Source organism: Pseudovirgaria hyperparasitica, assembly GCF_010093815.1.
Source record: "Pseudovirgaria hyperparasitica strain CBS 121739 unplaced genomic scaffold EJ05scaffold_11, whole genome shotgun sequence".
Classification (NCBI taxonomy): domain Eukaryota; kingdom Fungi; phylum Ascomycota; class Dothideomycetes; order Acrospermales; family Acrospermaceae; genus Pseudovirgaria; species Pseudovirgaria hyperparasitica.
In genome coordinates, this window is record NW_022985559.1 from 740,107 (window position 1) to 757,629 (window position 17,523).

The 17,523-nt window shown below is 52.1% G+C and overlaps 5 protein-coding genes across 5 annotated transcripts; 4 read left to right on the forward strand and 1 right to left on the reverse strand.

The window, feature by feature from the left end:
• Positions 1-936: 936 nt before the first annotated feature.
• EJ05DRAFT_502020 (uncharacterized protein) lies at positions 937-5,753 on the reverse strand (the record flags this gene model as incomplete). The annotated part of the gene is made up of 2 exons (XM_033747191.1): positions 937-1,835; positions 1,886-5,753. 2 exons carry the CDS (start codon positions 5,751-5,753, stop codon positions 937-939), a joined length of 4,767 nt encoding a protein of 1,588 aa, XP_033598964.1.
• A 574-nt stretch (positions 5,754-6,327) lies between these two features.
• EJ05DRAFT_66557 (uncharacterized protein) lies at positions 6,328-7,130 on the forward strand. The gene has a single exon (XM_033749863.1). The coding sequence runs from the start codon at positions 6,542-6,544 to the stop codon at positions 6,995-6,997; it is 456 nt and encodes a 151-aa protein (XP_033598965.1). The 5' UTR covers positions 6,328-6,541; the 3' UTR covers positions 6,998-7,130.
• Positions 7,131-9,028: 1,898 nt separating this feature from the next.
• Positions 9,029-9,841, forward strand: EJ05DRAFT_502022 (uncharacterized protein; the record flags this gene model as incomplete). Its single annotated transcript, XM_033747192.1, has 1 exon — positions 9,029-9,841. One exon carries the CDS (start codon positions 9,029-9,031, stop codon positions 9,839-9,841), a length of 813 nt encoding a protein of 270 aa, XP_033598966.1.
• A 277-nt stretch (positions 9,842-10,118) lies between these two features.
• Positions 10,119-11,016, forward strand: EJ05DRAFT_66568 (uncharacterized protein). Its single transcript, XM_033749864.1, has one exon. The coding sequence runs from the start codon at positions 10,397-10,399 to the stop codon at positions 10,844-10,846; it is 450 nt and encodes a 149-aa protein (XP_033598967.1). The 5' UTR covers positions 10,119-10,396; the 3' UTR covers positions 10,847-11,016.
• Positions 11,017-11,737: 721 nt separating this feature from the next.
• EJ05DRAFT_487410 (cytochrome P450) lies at positions 11,738-14,185 on the forward strand (the record flags this gene model as incomplete). Its single annotated transcript, XM_033745612.1, has 6 exons — positions 11,738-11,855; positions 11,906-12,163; positions 12,231-12,947; positions 13,017-13,099; positions 13,168-13,864; positions 14,145-14,185. The coding sequence occupies 6 exons, from the start codon at positions 11,738-11,740 to the stop codon at positions 14,183-14,185; spliced, it is 1,914 nt and encodes a 637-aa protein (XP_033598968.1).
• Positions 14,186-17,523: the final 3,338 nt, after the last annotated feature.

Here is a 17,523-nt window from a genome sequence, read left to right on the forward strand (position 1 = left end):
GTCTGTCTGTCTGTCTGTCTGTCTGTCTGTCTGTCTGTCTGTCTGTCTGTCTGTCTGTCTGTCTGTCTGTCTGTCTGTCTGTCTGTCTGTCTGTCCTTTCTATTTATGGTGAGTGGTTTGCGATGCGAGAGGGCGGTCTCTCTCTCTCTCTCTTATGGAGAGGCAGGTGGGATGAGAGGAGGGGATTAGAGGGATCGGAGAGGAGAGGAGAGGAGAGGAGAGGCGAGGAGAGGAGAGGAGAAGATGAAATAGCACGGCCGTTATACATTTCCAAACGTCGAGGAATAAATAGTACATGGCATATGGCATCAAGGGGAATCAATCACCAAAGGGCGCATCAAGACATCAAGACAGCAAAGCCCGAGCAACACGTCCACAACAAGTCTCGATATATTATTTCACATCAATCATCAACATTCCCAGGCGTCGACAAAATCTAATCTCAAAAGTTCCCGCCCTGCGATTTGATCATATCAAAAAAAAACAGAAAGCCCGTCCCGTTGCTAAGCAAAAAAACCGCCACCACCACGCTATCTATGCAAGTAACCAGAAACGCTATAATAAAAAGACAGTGGTATATATCGTACGGGCAGAAAACGGTCGTGGCAGATCGTAGAACGTAGGTCGTAGACAAAGAGCCGTGAGGAAGTCTCAAAAAGTAACATGCGACGCTAGAACGCTCGACGATAAAGTGTAAAGACGACGAAAGAGTGTGAGGAGAAGAGAGAGAGCCGGAGCAAACAACAGGAAAAAGACAACGCTGTGTGACGGAGAGTGACCAAACAAAGACATTATGAGTCGCCTTAGGTGATGGTAAGGCAGATATGGCGGCAAACAAAAATTTCCCACGCCCAGCGCGAACGAAACGAATCGAAATAAAAGTATGCAAGTACATGTACCCATACACGTTCAAAGTAAAAAGGAACATGAGCGGACTTAGACGCTCACGGTGCGTCGCACCGCGCAAGCTGGCTTCTGTGCATATGCCACCAAAAGTCGGAAGCTCGTGCCGCGGCTCTCGCACTCTCGCAACAGAGAACCATTGTTCCAGAGGCTCTCTGAAAGATCGCCTTCAGGAAGAGAGATGCCTTCGTAGCAGCGACTGTACCACCAGCGACCAACACGCGCCACCATGTCGCCGATGTTGGCGTTTGCTTCGTTGGCGATTGCTGGATCGGGAGATGGTGGTGCACCAAGGAGGTCTGTAAAGTTCGGTGCTGGGGCTCTCAGGCGGGACATGCGCTTCTTGCGTTTCGAATTAGGAGACTTTTTCGGGTCTTGTACATGCACCATGCCGTTCACTTGGAGAGCTTGTTTGCATGACGGCTCGTCTCCGCCTGAGCTGTCGCTGCTCCAAGAAGTTACGCGGCCGGCAGCCACTGGCACCGCAACCATGCAGCGATTGATGTTTTCAAAGTTCTTGCGGCCAATAAGGCGCATGACCATATCGCCGACAGGCTTCAGGCTGACCTCTGGCTCGTCAGCACTGATATCCATCTTAAGGCCCCGGACGGCGCGGCGTGCACGGTTGCCCATGTTGATGAGATCGATATCGAGGATGGAGAGTTCAAGATAGCCACCAGGACGAAGGACGCGTTTACATTCTGCGATGCAGTTCTTATACGTCGCCTCGCTGGCGGCAACTGGAAAGCGGTACACTACCGCGGCGAAGTAGCGCTTAGGGAAGGGGAACATAGTTAACATGTCCGAGTGCGAGACATGTTTATGGTTTGGGACATTCGACCATGCCGTCCCAGGGTTTGCGGTCTCGGTGCCTGGATTGAGATTGAATATGGTGGCTTCTGGGTAGGTCAAAGCACAGTAGTAGGACCAATCTTTCTGCATGTTAGCTCAACTCGATGATATGGCCAAATAGTCCACGTACCTTTGCCGAGCCCGTCGACGACGAGCACCCTGTCTTCGGTATTGTCTTTCAGGTCGAAATGTACAGGACTGAAAAGGACACGGCCAAAGGACAGCCACTTGCTCGTCATCAAAGCACCGAAGCGCAAATTCGCCATTGTCTCCAAGCCATCCTTCTCATTCTCCGCCCTTTCAATCAGCTTGCTGTCGCGATATCTGCTGGATACGCGTCTCTCCTCAGTCGAGCCCACGGTAGATCTAGATTGACGAGCTGCGACCCCGACGGATGCAGGAAGGCTTGATCGTGTTGAAGCGGGTCGGGATGTGTTGTCATCGCGCTTGGTTGCCTGTAAACTAAGGCGACCAGTCGCGGGGTCGACAATGCTGATTCCACGCTCGCCGTACATAGAATAGAGATCAGATACAGAAGGGTACGTCTGCGATTTTGGAGAACCTGCGTGTAGTACGGATAGCAAGCGAGAGCGACGTAGATGGATGGACTGAGGATGGGATGATATAGAAGTATGAGCAGACCGGATCATGTCCATTGACACGCGGAATGGAATGTCATCCGATGCCTCAAGTGAATTATTCGGCTGGACCGCTCCCGGTGACTTTTGTTGCCGGGCAAAGGGAGAATTGACCGACTGATCACCAGGGGAGAGCACATCATCAATCAGATCATCGTATTCGTTCCAAATCTCGTCCTCGCTTAGTGGAGCACCAGGAGGCGAAGCAACCGTCGTCGGGTATGCAAAGCTCCACACTCCTGAGCTGCTTGAGCAAGATTGTTCGGAGTTCTTGCGAGGCGGGAAGGCCAAGAACTCGTCACCATGTTGATGTTGAGCATAACTTAAAGGCAGCGAGCCCATGTTCGGTTCGTTGAAAGGTTTTCCAAGGCCGATAGGAAACGCGTCTGTCAAGACAGTGTTGTCGACAGCGAGCGATACTTGAATTGATTCAACAGATGTACGCGAGGGCTTGATGGAAGGCAGAGGTTGTGTCGGAGGAAATGGGCGAGAGAAGGACTGATCTGACAGTTTGACATCTCGATCTCGTCTCGAAACTACTGGCGGTATACGACCTAGTGGTACGAGCCGGGTCGGACGAGGAGCAGGGACCTTTTGTACCGGCTTCACCGGCTCATGTTCAGCCTCGATGCGTTCCGGTGGAGCATCGGGTTCAGCGGACTTGGGAGGTGGTGGAGTCAAGTCGACTAGGTTCTCTTTGCGTAGTCTGACTTGAGGCGATGCGGGACGTTCCGAAGACGCAAATCCGGCAGGAAGTAGTGGCGGAGATGGAAGCAAGATGGAGTCGACGTGTTTGGCTCCTTTACGTACGTTCACATTGTTGATTTCGTGTGTCGGAGCCGAAGGGATCTCTGGGGAGGGTGTAGGCACGTCTCTCGGCTTTTCGGGCGAATTCGCTGCCTCTTCCATTATTTGTTCGATATCATCAAGATCAATTTCGCCACCATTCATGAGAGCGTAATGCGGTACCGACCGAGATGATGGCACATGTACGGCGTGTGCATTCCCACCTGGTGTCTCCCTCTGAGGTTGTGCGGATCTCTGGAAAAAGTTCCACTTCCTAGCGAGCTTTGGCTGCGAATGTGGCTGTTGTTCCCTGGTCGACTCTGATTTCTTTGACTTCAGCCAAGTACCTTCCTTACCTTCTGACGGGTCCACCTTCGAGTGGCTTGCAGTCCGGGAAGCTGAAGGTCTTTGAGCCTTGCTAGGTTCAGGTTGTGGCGCAAGCGTTGCAGATTTGCCAGGGGCAGATGTCGACTGTACAGATCGCCTCACGTTCGATGGGCGCATAGCGCCAGACTTCCTCTCTTCATCACTTTCCGACGGTCGCCGGAAGCCAAAACCAAAACGTTTCATGGGTGAGGCACCTCGACCATCAGCCATTGCAGATGGTAGAAGCGTTGGCTTCGAATGCGCGGCTTCCCTGGCCCGAGAACTACCGATCGCAACATAACTTGTGGATGACTCTGCGCCCGCACTCACTACATCATCAACAGCGGAGTCGAGACTGCTCGTACTCCGGATACCATCCGGGCTGTAGCAAAGCTCGGCACTGCCACCACGAATTATGACAGGCGCAAGTCTTTCACGGAAATAGTCGTCCAACTCATCGTCTTTCTGGCTACTGAGACTGCTTTTCCGGCTAGACGGAGTCCTCTGTGTACGACCGTTTGTGCTATCTTGGCTCGCTGTCCGTCCAATGCTGCCTGCATTGCTCGTCGTGCTTCCACTACGTCCACGTGTAGCGTACTTGCCATAGCCTTCATGACCAGTGCCCGCCATAGGCCCTTTACGGAGTAGTTTCTTCTCTTGCTTCGCTGGAGCTTCACTGGGATCCGTCTTGTTGCGCTTGAAAAAGCCGAATCGCGAACCAGACTTGACTGACTTGACAGGGCTTGGGGCGGTCACAGACCTAGCTTGTATGGCCATCTTCTCCGAATCGCTCTGTATCTCAGGAGTCGGGCCTCTCGACGTAGGTATACGCGAGATATGCGAAGGAAAGCCAGGCGAATCAATGGCTGGAGAAACTGTTTTGCTGTAGCTCAGACTTGGAGTCGACTTTGAATCAGTAGAGCTATTCCGTCGGTGCGAGGGGAGGCTAGCCATATTGCTCTGGATTATTGGAGATTGCTGTCGCATTCCAGATAGCTCAGGGGCCCCTTCTCGACTGGGTCTTGAGGGTCTTCCAATCATGAGTCGCCTAGGTTCAGCATCCACGGCAAGATGCGCAAGCTCTGGAGGTGCTTGGACATCTGACGTAGCACTGGTACGTCGAGACGTGCTACCGCGTCGCTCAATGGGCTTCTGGAGTGATGTCTGAGTGGTAGACGGAAGCAAAGACAGTCTGGAGCCTTTAGCCGGGGCCTTTGTATGTGGACGAACATTAGTAGCAAGGACAGTCGATGCGGAAGAGGAGGATGCTGATGATTCGCGAACTAGAGGCAGACCCTCACGTTCACGATGCTGCGACTCATCCGTGCTTTTGCGTACTACAGGCGGCCTACTCTGCATAGGACTCATCTGCCTTGACCGAGGGATTGTCTTGTGGGTCGAAGTAATCCCTGGTGAGTAGGAAGATATGGATGTTGGGGTAGACACATGGCTGAAGCCAGTGGGTGACTCGGAGTAGGTAGTCGAAGGAGTGGCAGAAGTCGCATAGTGTGGGGTTGGAGGAGACAAATTGTCCGTTTCGAGATTATGCGGCATCTCAAGGGCAGATGGATGCGTCTGAGAGGCTCCTTTGTGGGAAGTCGCGATAGTGGGCTGAGGAAGACTGATTCCCAGAACGGAATCTGCAAAGGGGTCGACGTAGGTTCGAGGGATATGTCGCATGTGACGCTCATCTTCTTGGGATGCTATGGAGCTAGGATGGCCGTGAGCAGTCGGTCTTCCAATGGACGATGGTTTTCTTCGGAGTCTGGCCGATCGTGGACTATCGACCTCTGACAAAGATGAGCCGGATATAAGAGACGGAGTTCTTGTGCTTGCAATACCGTCGTATCGCACTGAACGACCCCCTACACTGGGCGCAACAGGTCGAGGATGTGTGGCCAAGGGGATATGTGTTGAAGGTGGTGCCAGCTGATCGTTCCTGTTCATCGGCCTCTCCGTATGCTGTGGTTGCTGCGCTCTGTTTCTCGGCGTTCCCAGATGTTTACTAGGGGTCGGCTGTCCGTTCTCGTTGTCTCTTGTGGGTCTCTTCTTGAGAAGCTTCGCTGTTGGAGGTGCAGTGCCGGGCTTTGAGTAGGTCGTCGAAGCGGTTGATCGCGGAGGCAATCGAGTAGAAGGACGTCGCTGGGCGGGAGGAGCTTGAAGTTCCGGTCCCGACGGCAGGACTGTGTGCGACTTGTGTGATGCCATCTTGAATACCTATCCGGTACTACAGTGGCAAGGGGCGCTGGGTGGCCAGGCGCGGTTTGACAAGAATCTGTGTAGCCGAGGGGACTCATGAAGGCGTGGGTGCGACGAGGGTACTACTATGAGCTGTGGTCCATCCAGGACTTTGGCAGACGATATGGTCCAGGTATACAGCCAAACATCCAGAGATTATGCCGACGGAAGACGTCTCGGGTAATTCCCACGCCAGCAAAGACAATTCAGAGGCGGTCCGAAGCGTGCGGGCGGCGGCGGCAACGTAGTCAGTAAGTCTGATTTAAGCGCCGGGGGTTATATATGGACGAGTATTAGGGCGCTGATGTCAGATCCGAGACTTGTAGTCGGGGTAGGATGGAAGAATGATAGAAGGCCGTAACTGTAAATATGTCTGTGTGTTATAAGTTAGCGGGGGGGATAAGGCAGATAAGAAAGAGTGGTAGAGCGGTGGAGGCCGGATTGCGGGACCCCAGAGCTTAGGGACGGATCGCAGTGTATATTCCCCAAATAAAGGCGCTCGAGCTGCGGCCGTTGCCCCACCAAGCGTGATAGGATGGATGACTTTTTAGGTAAACTTACCTGATGAGGAACAGGGACAGGGCTTGTAGTTGCCAGCGTATCTCAGTGTAGTGCGATGCGACGGCGCCTCCGACCGACAGACGAATAGACAGACACAGTGACAAGACTTGATTGACGTGCCAGGGCTTGGAAGCTGTGGCTCAGCCTCACTAGGTACTGGTACTGGTACTGCCTCTGGTTCGCGGTGCGTGGGTTATATGCAGCTTGCCAGCCAACGAAAATCTCTGTCAATTACCAATGCTCTTTTCGAGAAAACGCTCTCTGCTCCGTGCGTCGTCGTATTGTCTTGTCGACGATCCGGAGCTGTCACGAGGAGGAAACCTTTTTGGATGATGGACTGGCCATTCGACGACCCGTACACGTTATTCGCTCCAGGTACTCAGGCGATTGCAAATGGAGCGTCGAATAAGTGTATGTGTACACTGTCGAGACCATGTGGATATGCGGCGAAAAACAGTCGGTGCTGCTACAATGTTTGTGTCGTGCTCGAGAGGGCGCCAGCGACAGGTATAAAGGGCTGGAAGCTAGCAGACGGAGCGACAGTGATGATGACTGGAGCGGCACCATCTCCCGCCATGACTCTGCTCGAGGATAGTTGGAACAAGCGTAACACGACAGGAAGACGCATGGTTGGCGGTTCAAGGACAGAGTAGGATGCAAGAAAACGGCGAGTGGGGATGTTGTGGTGTCCAGTGAATGCAGAGAAATGAAGCTACAAGCTGTGATTGGCTGGAGAAGCGGGGGCCAAGTTTAGCCGTGTTTATGCCGCTAATTCCAGTCCCGCAACACCACAGGCCTTTTTCTATATTCTTCCGCCTCTCCACCGTCTCCACTACTCCAACGCCTCCATGGGTGTATCTATAAGTGCTCAATCCTGATGAAAAACTACATGAGCTGATCTACGAGTCAGTACGCATTCTTCAACTGTGCCCTCATCTCGTTACGCCCAAGTATGATCCTGAAGGCTCTGATGCAAGTCCTCTCGTGCGGGAACGGCGTCTATAACTGGACGCGATTGGAGACTGCTGATCTGCAGTATGCTACAGGACGGACGTCACATGCTCTTGATTCTCTGATGCGATCGCGCTGTTCTGATTTAGACCAACATGGCTCCCTGGCCAGTCCAACCGCGCTCATGTAGTCGCGCAGACCGCCATTCTTTGCGCAGGGTACAATCAGTTTGAACACCACCATGCTCCAGATGCCTGTACATTGCAAGATAGTCCCAGTAACCTCTGGGTTGTATGTCAGGATGGGCAAATCGGAAGTACCGTGCTCGTCCAGCTGAGGCCAGCGTCTTAGCTGCATGGTTGAGGCTCTAGCTGTGGCGAAGTCGCTGGCTCTCACGCCACACTTGACAACGCATACTTCAATGACATACACTCGTTATTCATCGTTGCAAATTTCTTGAAGCTCGAGCTCGTTCTAATTGCTTTGCAGAGACTTCGATTCCATCTCCGACATGAGGCCCAGGGTTCAAAAATAAAACCCATTCCATTGCGTAAAGATTAGACACCCTTGCCCCCGCTCCGGCCTGGCTTCAGGCCTTTTCGTGTCTTGGCCGACTTCTGTATCATGATTCGTTGTCTGCGCGTGCAATGAAAGAACTTCACGCAGCAGATATCTGTCACGTGTTTCTATATCCACCAATGGGACGCGTATAACACCATCTGCTCCTTGTGCGCGCTACCATTGTGTTTGAGGGTCCACTTCAGACTTCAGCGTTCTCGATTCCACCAGTCTAGCATGAGATGAAGATTTTTCGCATCCTGCTCAACTCTGGTTCGGACCGTTGCCAGAGATTACACCCGCGTTTGGCGTCCAGAATGGAGATCAGAAAGGCCCGGCACGAGAGACGGAAGCTATACTATTCCTGCTGAACCGACCATACGAATCGAAGTGGTAAGCACACGTTGAAATTAGTGGTATTTATTCTCAGTCTGTCACAGCACGGCCCTGCTGACTTACGTTGAGACTGGGCGCTTACGCTGCATGCTATCGCGTCTTGGATCTTGACTGACCTATCTTTGAGGCCCCGGCTGAACCTGTCTCCGCGCTGTGTCACCCTTCCGCGTGACTTTGTTGTTGTGGGATGATGTAGCCATATGGAACGACTCATCGTTTGTTGCATTTCAGACATATCCATCACATGCTCGACGAAGCTAGACCTTGTGCCGTGACAGCTAGAGTGGAGTAGAAGTGTGCATTCGATGGATCACCTGGGGTAGAGCCGATGCTCTATACGTCATGAATGTCAGAAGCTATGGTGTTTGAAGCACAGATGGATGGCTTGTTTTGGTAGACAAACACAGAGATATCGAAGGGATTGTCCTAATTACTATCAATAGGATGGATCCACTTTTAGAGTCAATAGCTGTGTTTACCCGGACTTCTACCGCGCCTCGTCGCGCACTCAATGGAAAGAACCATCACTACAATCATCACCATCGTCGGCCTCCTTTCTTCAACTTTTCTCCAACATCCTTCCATCACTCGCGCAACAATCGCTCTTCAACAGACGTCTTTGCGCATAACGCGACGACGGCCTCTTCGACTTTCGCTGCAGGTCTGCACGACGTCCAACACTCCCTAACCCATCTTCATTGTTTGTCGCTTACACGCGCGACCTCCACGTCATACGATCCCACAGACGCGTCTTATCTGACTACAGACCTTCCCACACCATGACGGACTACGCAAAGCTCAAGAACGATGAACTCCAGACTCTGCTCAAAGAGCGAAGTCTTCCACATACTGGCAAGAAGGCTGAGATGGTAGCGCGCCTTCAAGAAGACGACAAGAAGAAAGCCAGTGTCGCTGCACCCACACCCTCCGCGCCTGCAGTGCCAGCTGAAGATGTCATTGACTGGGACGATGACGCTGATGCTCCCGCTGCTACGTCAAAACCCGCTGCTGCTGCCTTGGCTGCTGGCGGTCAAGGCCAAGTTGCAAACCCACAAGCTGTACCTAATCAAGTTGTCGCTACCGACCCTGCCACAACCGATGATCTCTCAGTCAAGGCTCCCAATGGTGCGACAAACACTGATGCTCCAGCTGCCGTTGTGGAAGAGAAGAAGCCTGAGGTTGACTTCTCCCGCGGTCTAGCCGCTACCGACATTGAAGCTGAGATTGAGAAGCGCAGGAAACGTGCTGAAAAATTTGGCTTGAAAATTGAAGACGACAAGGATGCACAAGAAGCGATGGCAAAGCTTGAGCGGCTAAAGAAGTTTGGTGGTGCTGAAGCACCCAAAGGCCTCGACGAGGCTCTGCCCGAACGCCAACGTAAGCGTGGTCGAGATGCGGGCGATGAAGGTAGTCGAGGGGGTTTCAAGAGACGTGGTGGGGGTCCGCAAGGACGACGAGGCAACAACCCCAGGAGAGGTGGTGACAGAAGAGAAGGCAAACTCGATCGACCTACAGAGGGACGGGGGAACTGGATGACCAACGCAGACCGTGAAGCTGCCGATCGCCGGAAGGCCAGGTTCGCTGCAGCTTGAACGAACGAAAACTAAAGATTCAATCATTAATTTCACAAAGTCGACCTTGATGCTTTTCGATATTCGCACACGTCTTGACAGGCGAGACTTCAAGCAGTGATTCTTGGCGTCCGTAGCAGCAGCAGCAGCAGCAGCAGCACGCGGACTTGTATAACATTTGCTTTCGCCCTTAGTCTTGAGTTTCGGTGCAGGATGTCCGCAGCTCGTATTCAATTACATCTACCGTCGCGGCGTCGAATTTACCTCCCGTCCACATTAGTCTTGTGATACCCATGATTCATTCTAGCTCCACGATATTCTTTCGCCTCGCATCCCGGCAGGACCTGCCAACAAGTCAGCCAGCGGTAAAGCATATGGAGCAGCTTTTAACGCGGCTTCACGCCTGAAGTATAAGTCAGATCATGTATGCAATCGGCGTGAGGTCCCGACTCTGGGCACGTGGTTCCGCCTCCACGGATTAATCTGCTGTTGCTCCGCCATTCGCTTTGTCATTCACTGTGTTCACACAAGTACTGTAGAGCTGTACTCAGGGATCTCATCGGCTCACATCCCTGCATGACCATCCGACTAGACGGACCGCGCGCGTTTGATCCGCGACAAGATAGGACGAGCACTCAAATTGCATGCGGAAGTAGCGGAAGGAGGCTTTGGCGCCGGGGAAGAAGAGCTCGACCGCAAACGGTCTCCAGCGCAAGACTTGCCAATATATCTGATCCGCAACGGATGCTTGACGAAGTCAGGAAGCACCGACTTGAGCGAAGCGTCATCAAAATGATTCATTCGTGCTCCCTAAACTCCATCCGTCCATCTAGCTTGCGACTGCCTTGCTCTCCTTTCCTCACACATCGAACGCCAGAATTGTTGGGCATGAGGGCAAACACACACGCGTACATAGCTGGCCATACTCCGACATGCATAGTCTGTGGGGACGATATCTCCGAGACGCGTCTGCACGGAATCATGCTCCAACTAATTAACGTTGATACGTCAATCTATGTGAGGTGAAATTTGGGTTATGCCTCCGGGATCGAAGGAGAGCCGATCGGTCCCACGCTTAGCCTGTTCAAGCCTAGCCTCATATATATCCTCCGGTTCTCAACATGAACAAACACCAACGAAACGTGAGCTCCTGAGAAGCGTATTGCTTCATCAACAGATCAACGTGGTGCATTACTCAACCATCGAATGTACACCCCTCCAGGTCGTATACGCTTCCTCGCTATCTCAGCAGCCGATTCAAATCACCATGCTGTGCTTAATCAATGCGGATACAAAAGCAGAGTCTTCAAATGACAGGTAGGACAGCATAAAGCTGTGCTGATCTTGGCATGCAGCTTTGACCATTTATGAATATGACAAACGGCGCGAATACATGCTTTTGCTTTTTGACAGCTTCATATCCGCAACCTTCTTTAGTCCGGTCTATCAAGAACAATCTAAGAGTCAGACATGACATGTGTGTCAGTCATTTCAGGCCCCAGAGATGCGCGCTTGGCAGCATGATAATCGATAGGCACGGTCATCGGAGCAGTATGAGAGACGGCGACTCGCGGATTCTTGCATATAAACTCTCCGATGTCCTGATTCGGATGTTTGGGAGTCAACACTTGACTCTTCTGCGTTGGAGTGGTTCTGTTTCTGGTGAAGCCGCTCCTTCTTAGTCTCCATGCAGATCTTCGTATTGCTGAGTCCATCCCATTCATGGTACGGTTAGGTTTTCGTGGAAGTGTCAACCATGGTAGAGAATATTAGGCGTCCGTGAGTCCGTCTGATGTCAACGTTGAATGGCTGCCATCGAGTGTACATAGGATATGAATGCGCCAGCGCCTCTTGTTGATACTCTCGTTTCTTATCATCCACGCATTCATTGTGTAGCCCATCATATACAGTCTCACAATGGCTCTTCATACTCTCTTTCTGTGCATTGCTCTGCTCGTCGTCTACACGCTCTGGAAGCGATACTCAGCCAGGCATAGCATACCACATGGCTTGAAGCCACTTCCAGGCCCGAAAGGTATGCTGAGCAAAGTACTATTGCATGTCCTCATCTAAACCGTGTGCCAGGCATTCCATTCCTCGGTGTCGTCCCCCAGGTCCCAGAGAAGAACGCCCATATCAAATTCGCAGACTGGGGCAAGCAATACGGGCCCATCTACCAGTGCAACCTCGCCGGCACAAACCACGTCTGGATCTCATCCGACCAAATCGCCAAAGACCTCCTCGCAAAGAAAGGCGCCATCTACTCCGACAGACCACACATCCCCGCCCTCGAATCCGACAACCGCACCAGCGCGCAATACCTCCCCTTACTCTCCAAAAACGGTACCCTCAACCCCCTTCCCATCACTCTCCCCCATACACATACATGACTGACACACCACCCACCCAGACGCATGGCTCCGCCAACGCAAATTCGCAACCCACATCATGCGCGCCTCCGAAGCCGCCTCCTTCCACCACTACCCCGAACTCGAAGCAAAACGCCTCCTCACCGAACTCCTCGACGCGCCCCACGCGTACAACACCGCCCTCGAATCCTTCGTCGCCCGCGTCACCTGCCGCCTCGCCTGGGGCCACGCCGACGCCGCCGACGAACTCAAGCAGCGCGCCCGCGAGCTCCTCATCGCCGTCTCGCCCACCGGTGCGCTCGGCAACAGACTCCCCGCCATCATGCGTCTCCCCGCCTGGCTCAGCCCCAGCAAAGCATGGGAGCAGCGCCGCGCACGCACGGAGCGCGCCTTCTTCACTACCATGCAGCGCACCGTCGAGCACGATATGCGTGCCCCTGACGCGGATGCTGCGCCGCAGAGCTGGATGCGCGCGTTCTTAGAGGCGCCGAGCAGGTTTGGCTTTGTGGGCGGGGAGGCGGCGGAGGGGGCGTATGCGGTGGGGATGCATGGGATTGCCGGTGCGCTGACGATTGCGGCGCCCATGCAGACGTTTTGTCTGGCTATGTGCTGGTATCCGCAGTTTCTGCCGTTGTTGCATGAGGAGCTGGATCGGGTTTGTGGGGAGAGGTTGCCGTGTGCGGGGGATAGGGCGGAGTTGCCGTTTCTGAGGGCGTGTATACGGGAGTGTTTCCGGTGGAGGCCGCCGGTGCCGACGGGTGAGTGTTTTGGTGGTTTTGTGCACGTTCCGGATGGTGGAGTTGGACTGAGACTGACTGGTCGACCAGGTATCCCGCATGCCCTGACGCAAGACGACGAGTATAACGGCTACCATATTCCCGCCGGCAGCGTCATGCATCCTCTAGAATGGGTATGTCTCTCCTTACCCCTTTCCCTCTCCTCTCCCCAATCCCCCATCTAACAAACCCTCCCCAACAGGCCATATCCCGCACACCCTCCCTCTACCCCTCCCCCGAAACCTTCAACCCCCTCCGCTGGCTCGACCCTGCCTCACCAGTCTACCAAGCCCCCCTCACCACCCACCCCACCATCATCGGTTGCTCGCAATTCGGCTACGGCCGCCGCGTCTGTCAGGGCCAGGCCGTAGCAGACGAAGACCTACTCGTAGGCATCGGCAGCTTGGCATGGCTATTCGATATCGGAAGGACCCGGCAGAAAGAGCAGAAACAAGGAGATGGAGACAGACAAGAAAGACAAAAAGGCAAACCAGCACAAGGCAGCAAACGAGAGCGCCACGAAGCAGACGACCAAACGCAAAAGCCCAAGAAACTCCGCAAACCCGCCCCGCACCCACGCAACACCCTCATCCGCCCCACCATCTCCGCCGAAGAACTCCACACCGGCTTCCGCGATTCCTCACCCCCTCATAGCCCTACAACCCCTTCTTCCCCCTTTCCCCAATCCACCCTTCCCTCTCCCCCACTTCCAGACCACTCCCCAGACCTCGCCCCCCAGACCCTCTCCTTCTCAAAACTCCTCATCGCCAAACCGCTTCCCTTTGACTTCGCGCTCACCGTGCGGAGGGGATGCGAGAAGAGGGTGGAGATGGTGAGGGGGATGTTTGATGAGTTGAAGGAAAGGGGGGAGTTTGGCGATGAGAGGCGGTTTTGGGGGGGTGAGGAGGGGAGGGGGGAGAGGTTGGGGTGGGGGGAGGTTTATCTTTGAGGGTTTATTATTTTTAGAAAAGAAGGAAAAGAGGAGCGGAGGGGTTTGAGTGGATGTAGAGATTCAGGCGGGAGGGAGAGAGTGTTGGGGGGGGATGGGGAATGATGCTGTGCGTCGTGTGTGGGTTGGTCGGTCGGTGATTTCGTTTGTGTAGCGTTGATGTCGATTTGTAGCGTCGATGTCGATGTTTGTATTATTATTATTATTATTATTATTACTACTATTAATAGCACTCGAGCTTCGAGGATATACTATCTATATTGAGACCTGACGACGCCGTGTGAAGTCGGGAAGTCGTCTACTTCGATTTGACGGGAAGCTTTTGGTGCTTAAATCGCTGGTGACGGCTAAGATATGTGTTTACTACCTACATACTGTATAAACGAAGTGTGTGCTGATGTATGACGAACAAGGTGGTCGAAAACGCCTGGGTTCGTCTGTTTTGCTGGATGAAATCGTAAATGCACACCTAGACACTTATATATCTTCAAGTCTGCATGGGCGATAGTTGGAGTATAGCGAGGCTTTGGCGTGTATCTGGGTATGATCGTGATTGTTTGGTGTTTAGCGTCATGGCGTCTCATCGCATCGTGCATACATAGAGGCACATAAAGACGTCTTCTGGTGGATGTGTACTTATACGTTCTTCATTCCTGAAATCATATCCTTACAAGCCTCCGAGTAACACGTTGTGTTATCTTCATTCATTCATTCATGCAGGCACCACAGATGCATCATAGTACCATATATTCTTAGACCGATGACATAGCGGCATGGAAGGGTCTATCCTGATCCAATACTCTATGTTGAGGTTACAGATGGAGATGATATGTGATAGGATGTGTGTGCGTAGCTGGACAGGATTTAGGGATACAAGCGGGTTTTGTGTATGCTATATACGGCGTTGAACGGCAGGGCGGACTATGTGGAGGATAAGCTCGTTAGGTTATGAAAGTTTTTTGAGGGATATATTTTATGTGTGGGAGGGATGGGTAGGGGGTTGGGTGTTTGCTGGGTTTGTATCAAGATAGGCGGTTAGTTTGGATGGTAGAGGTATGCGTTTTGGTCTAGATGGTGGATATAGGATAGAGGATAGGGGACTGTAGGATAGAGTGTGAGTATTGGATGATAGATCTGATAGATTATGAGATTTTCTTAAGCTATGGAAGATAGAGTGAATTCAGACTATCACTGTTTTGATAGACTATCTAAGTGGACCTTATACACGACTTCACCTAGCTTTGACACAGTAGAAGAGTATTGGTAGATCTGTTATCAGCAATATACGAGGCTGTTTGAGCCGACCTCCAATGATAATAACTCAATTCTAAAGAACTGTAGTACTGGAAGATCTATATAAGAGCTAGTAAGATATGTATAAATATAAGCTATCCTAGGCTAAAAGTTATAGTCTTATAATCAATTTCAATCCACCTAAGCTAATCGGAAAGATTTGATAGAAGGTAGAGGATGTCCTGTGTCAAAGTACATCCAAGTACCACCAGGTCCATACCATCCTATTTCTCTTATAAGCTAACACATTCTTCTATCCCGCAAGCCCCTTTCAGATGATCACCCACTGAAGAAACTGCCAGCTCACGTATCCATGCATTAATACACCGCTAGCTTCTTCAGCGTGTAGAATATGAACAAGGACTTGATTGATATACTTTGTAATGCAACGCTACGCTACTACAATACACTATATGATACAATATAACCGAGCGGACGAACGAGTAGGGGTAAGATAGTATAAGATGCAATACTCCAGACGATGACGATTCACTATCTTGTTGGGACTATGGCTATAATCCTGATACCACATCCCGAATAGTTCCTGGGGGCATGAACTAGGGCAGGCAGAGATCTAGAGCAGTCACATCACACAAGTCCAACGTGCACTGCAAATCGCATAATGACGACGCTTACTTTCGTATGTAGTACAGAGACAGGCAGCATATGTAGCACAGCCACTCCATCGCACAGCAACTTCATTGCACAGCATAGCACACCACAGCATAAGGCCGGACTCGCAGTTTCTTGCCATGCCTATCTTGCTTTCCCTCTCTCACACTATGCCAATCTCGCCATGCCAATCTCACCATGCCAAATATCGCCATGCCAACCATTTCCTTCCCGTCTTACCTTCCCTTTCCCACCTACTAATGCCCATGTCCATGTCCATATCGATTCCCCTCGGGATATTTTCTCCCATTATTGTCCTCTTGCCTTCTTGCCTTCTTGCCCTCTTTACCCTCCCCCTCTTCCCCTCCCGCCTTCTGCCCTCTTGCGGTTGTATACCCAAACCTGAACCTAAAACTATACCTAGAAGACGCCGACGCCACCGCCACAGTAGCACGGTTGTTATACGACTGTGCGCCACCGTTACACCGCTCTACACATGAACATACAGGTCCACACAGATCCACACACATATATGCACATACATACAGGTCCACATAGATCCACACAGATCTACACACATACATGCGCATACGCACGAACTATATGCCCTTCTCCCCTCAATATCAGATACATCACATTCACCACACACCGCATTCAACACACCACATTCCACACAAACACCACATTTCGCACACCGCATTCCACACCGGAAAGCCTGCAATTGCCGTCTTATGCGTGTTGGATTGCCATGTACGCACTGCTAGACCCCTCATAATCCCATAGGACGCCACTGAACCCTCGAAATCACATAGCACGCCGCTAGACCCTGGAAAGGTCGTGAACACAGCCCTAGGAAATCCCATCGTAAACCCCCCCTACCCAGATATCCCTCCTCTACCTAGTACTACGCCCTGATGATGATGATAAGTAATCACCGCCACCACGATCCCGAATTCCCAGCATCCCAGCATCCCAGCATCCAGCATCCCAATCTCTTACAGACACAAGATCATCCTGTCCCTTGCCTCGCGTTTGCCCTGCCCCTTTCTTCCCCTCCCCTCCCCTTTGTAAGACCCTGTAAGACCCTGGAAAGTCTCCTACCCACCCGAGAGGATTTCGATCCCAAGAGAGGGGAATTCCCAGAAAGCGTTGGTAATTCCCAGCACGAGCGCACACAGCCCCCCTCCGCCACCCCGCGTCCGAGCCGCTATATCCGAGATCTAGATAGCGGAGATGATTCCGGGTATGTTACTCGGAGAGGGGAAGGGGGCTTTCATTCTTTGTTCTCGGTCTCTCTTTATTCGCTCCACCTTTCTTCCTCTACTTCTTTCTGTGATCACCTTGAAGTGCGTGTTTACGTACTGTCTTGCGTTTCGGTCTGGCGATTATAGATAATAATATACCACTAAGGGAGGATTCTGCGGAATGGTACCTACACCTACTCACAGAGAACTGAATATACCAAAAGTGATAAGCACATATAATATCACATACGACGCAAGAAGGGGTAGGATACATGAATGGCAGGTGGATGGATGGATGAATGAGCGGGTGTATAGTACAGAGTCAAGGAGTCATGGGATTAACGAGTGGGGCATGGAGAATAGGTATGGATATGCAGAGTTTTTAGCGACGAGGAGTTGATGATGAGGGGAGTCATATGCAGGTGAATGGGACAGATGAGCGGATCTAGGAACTTCGTGT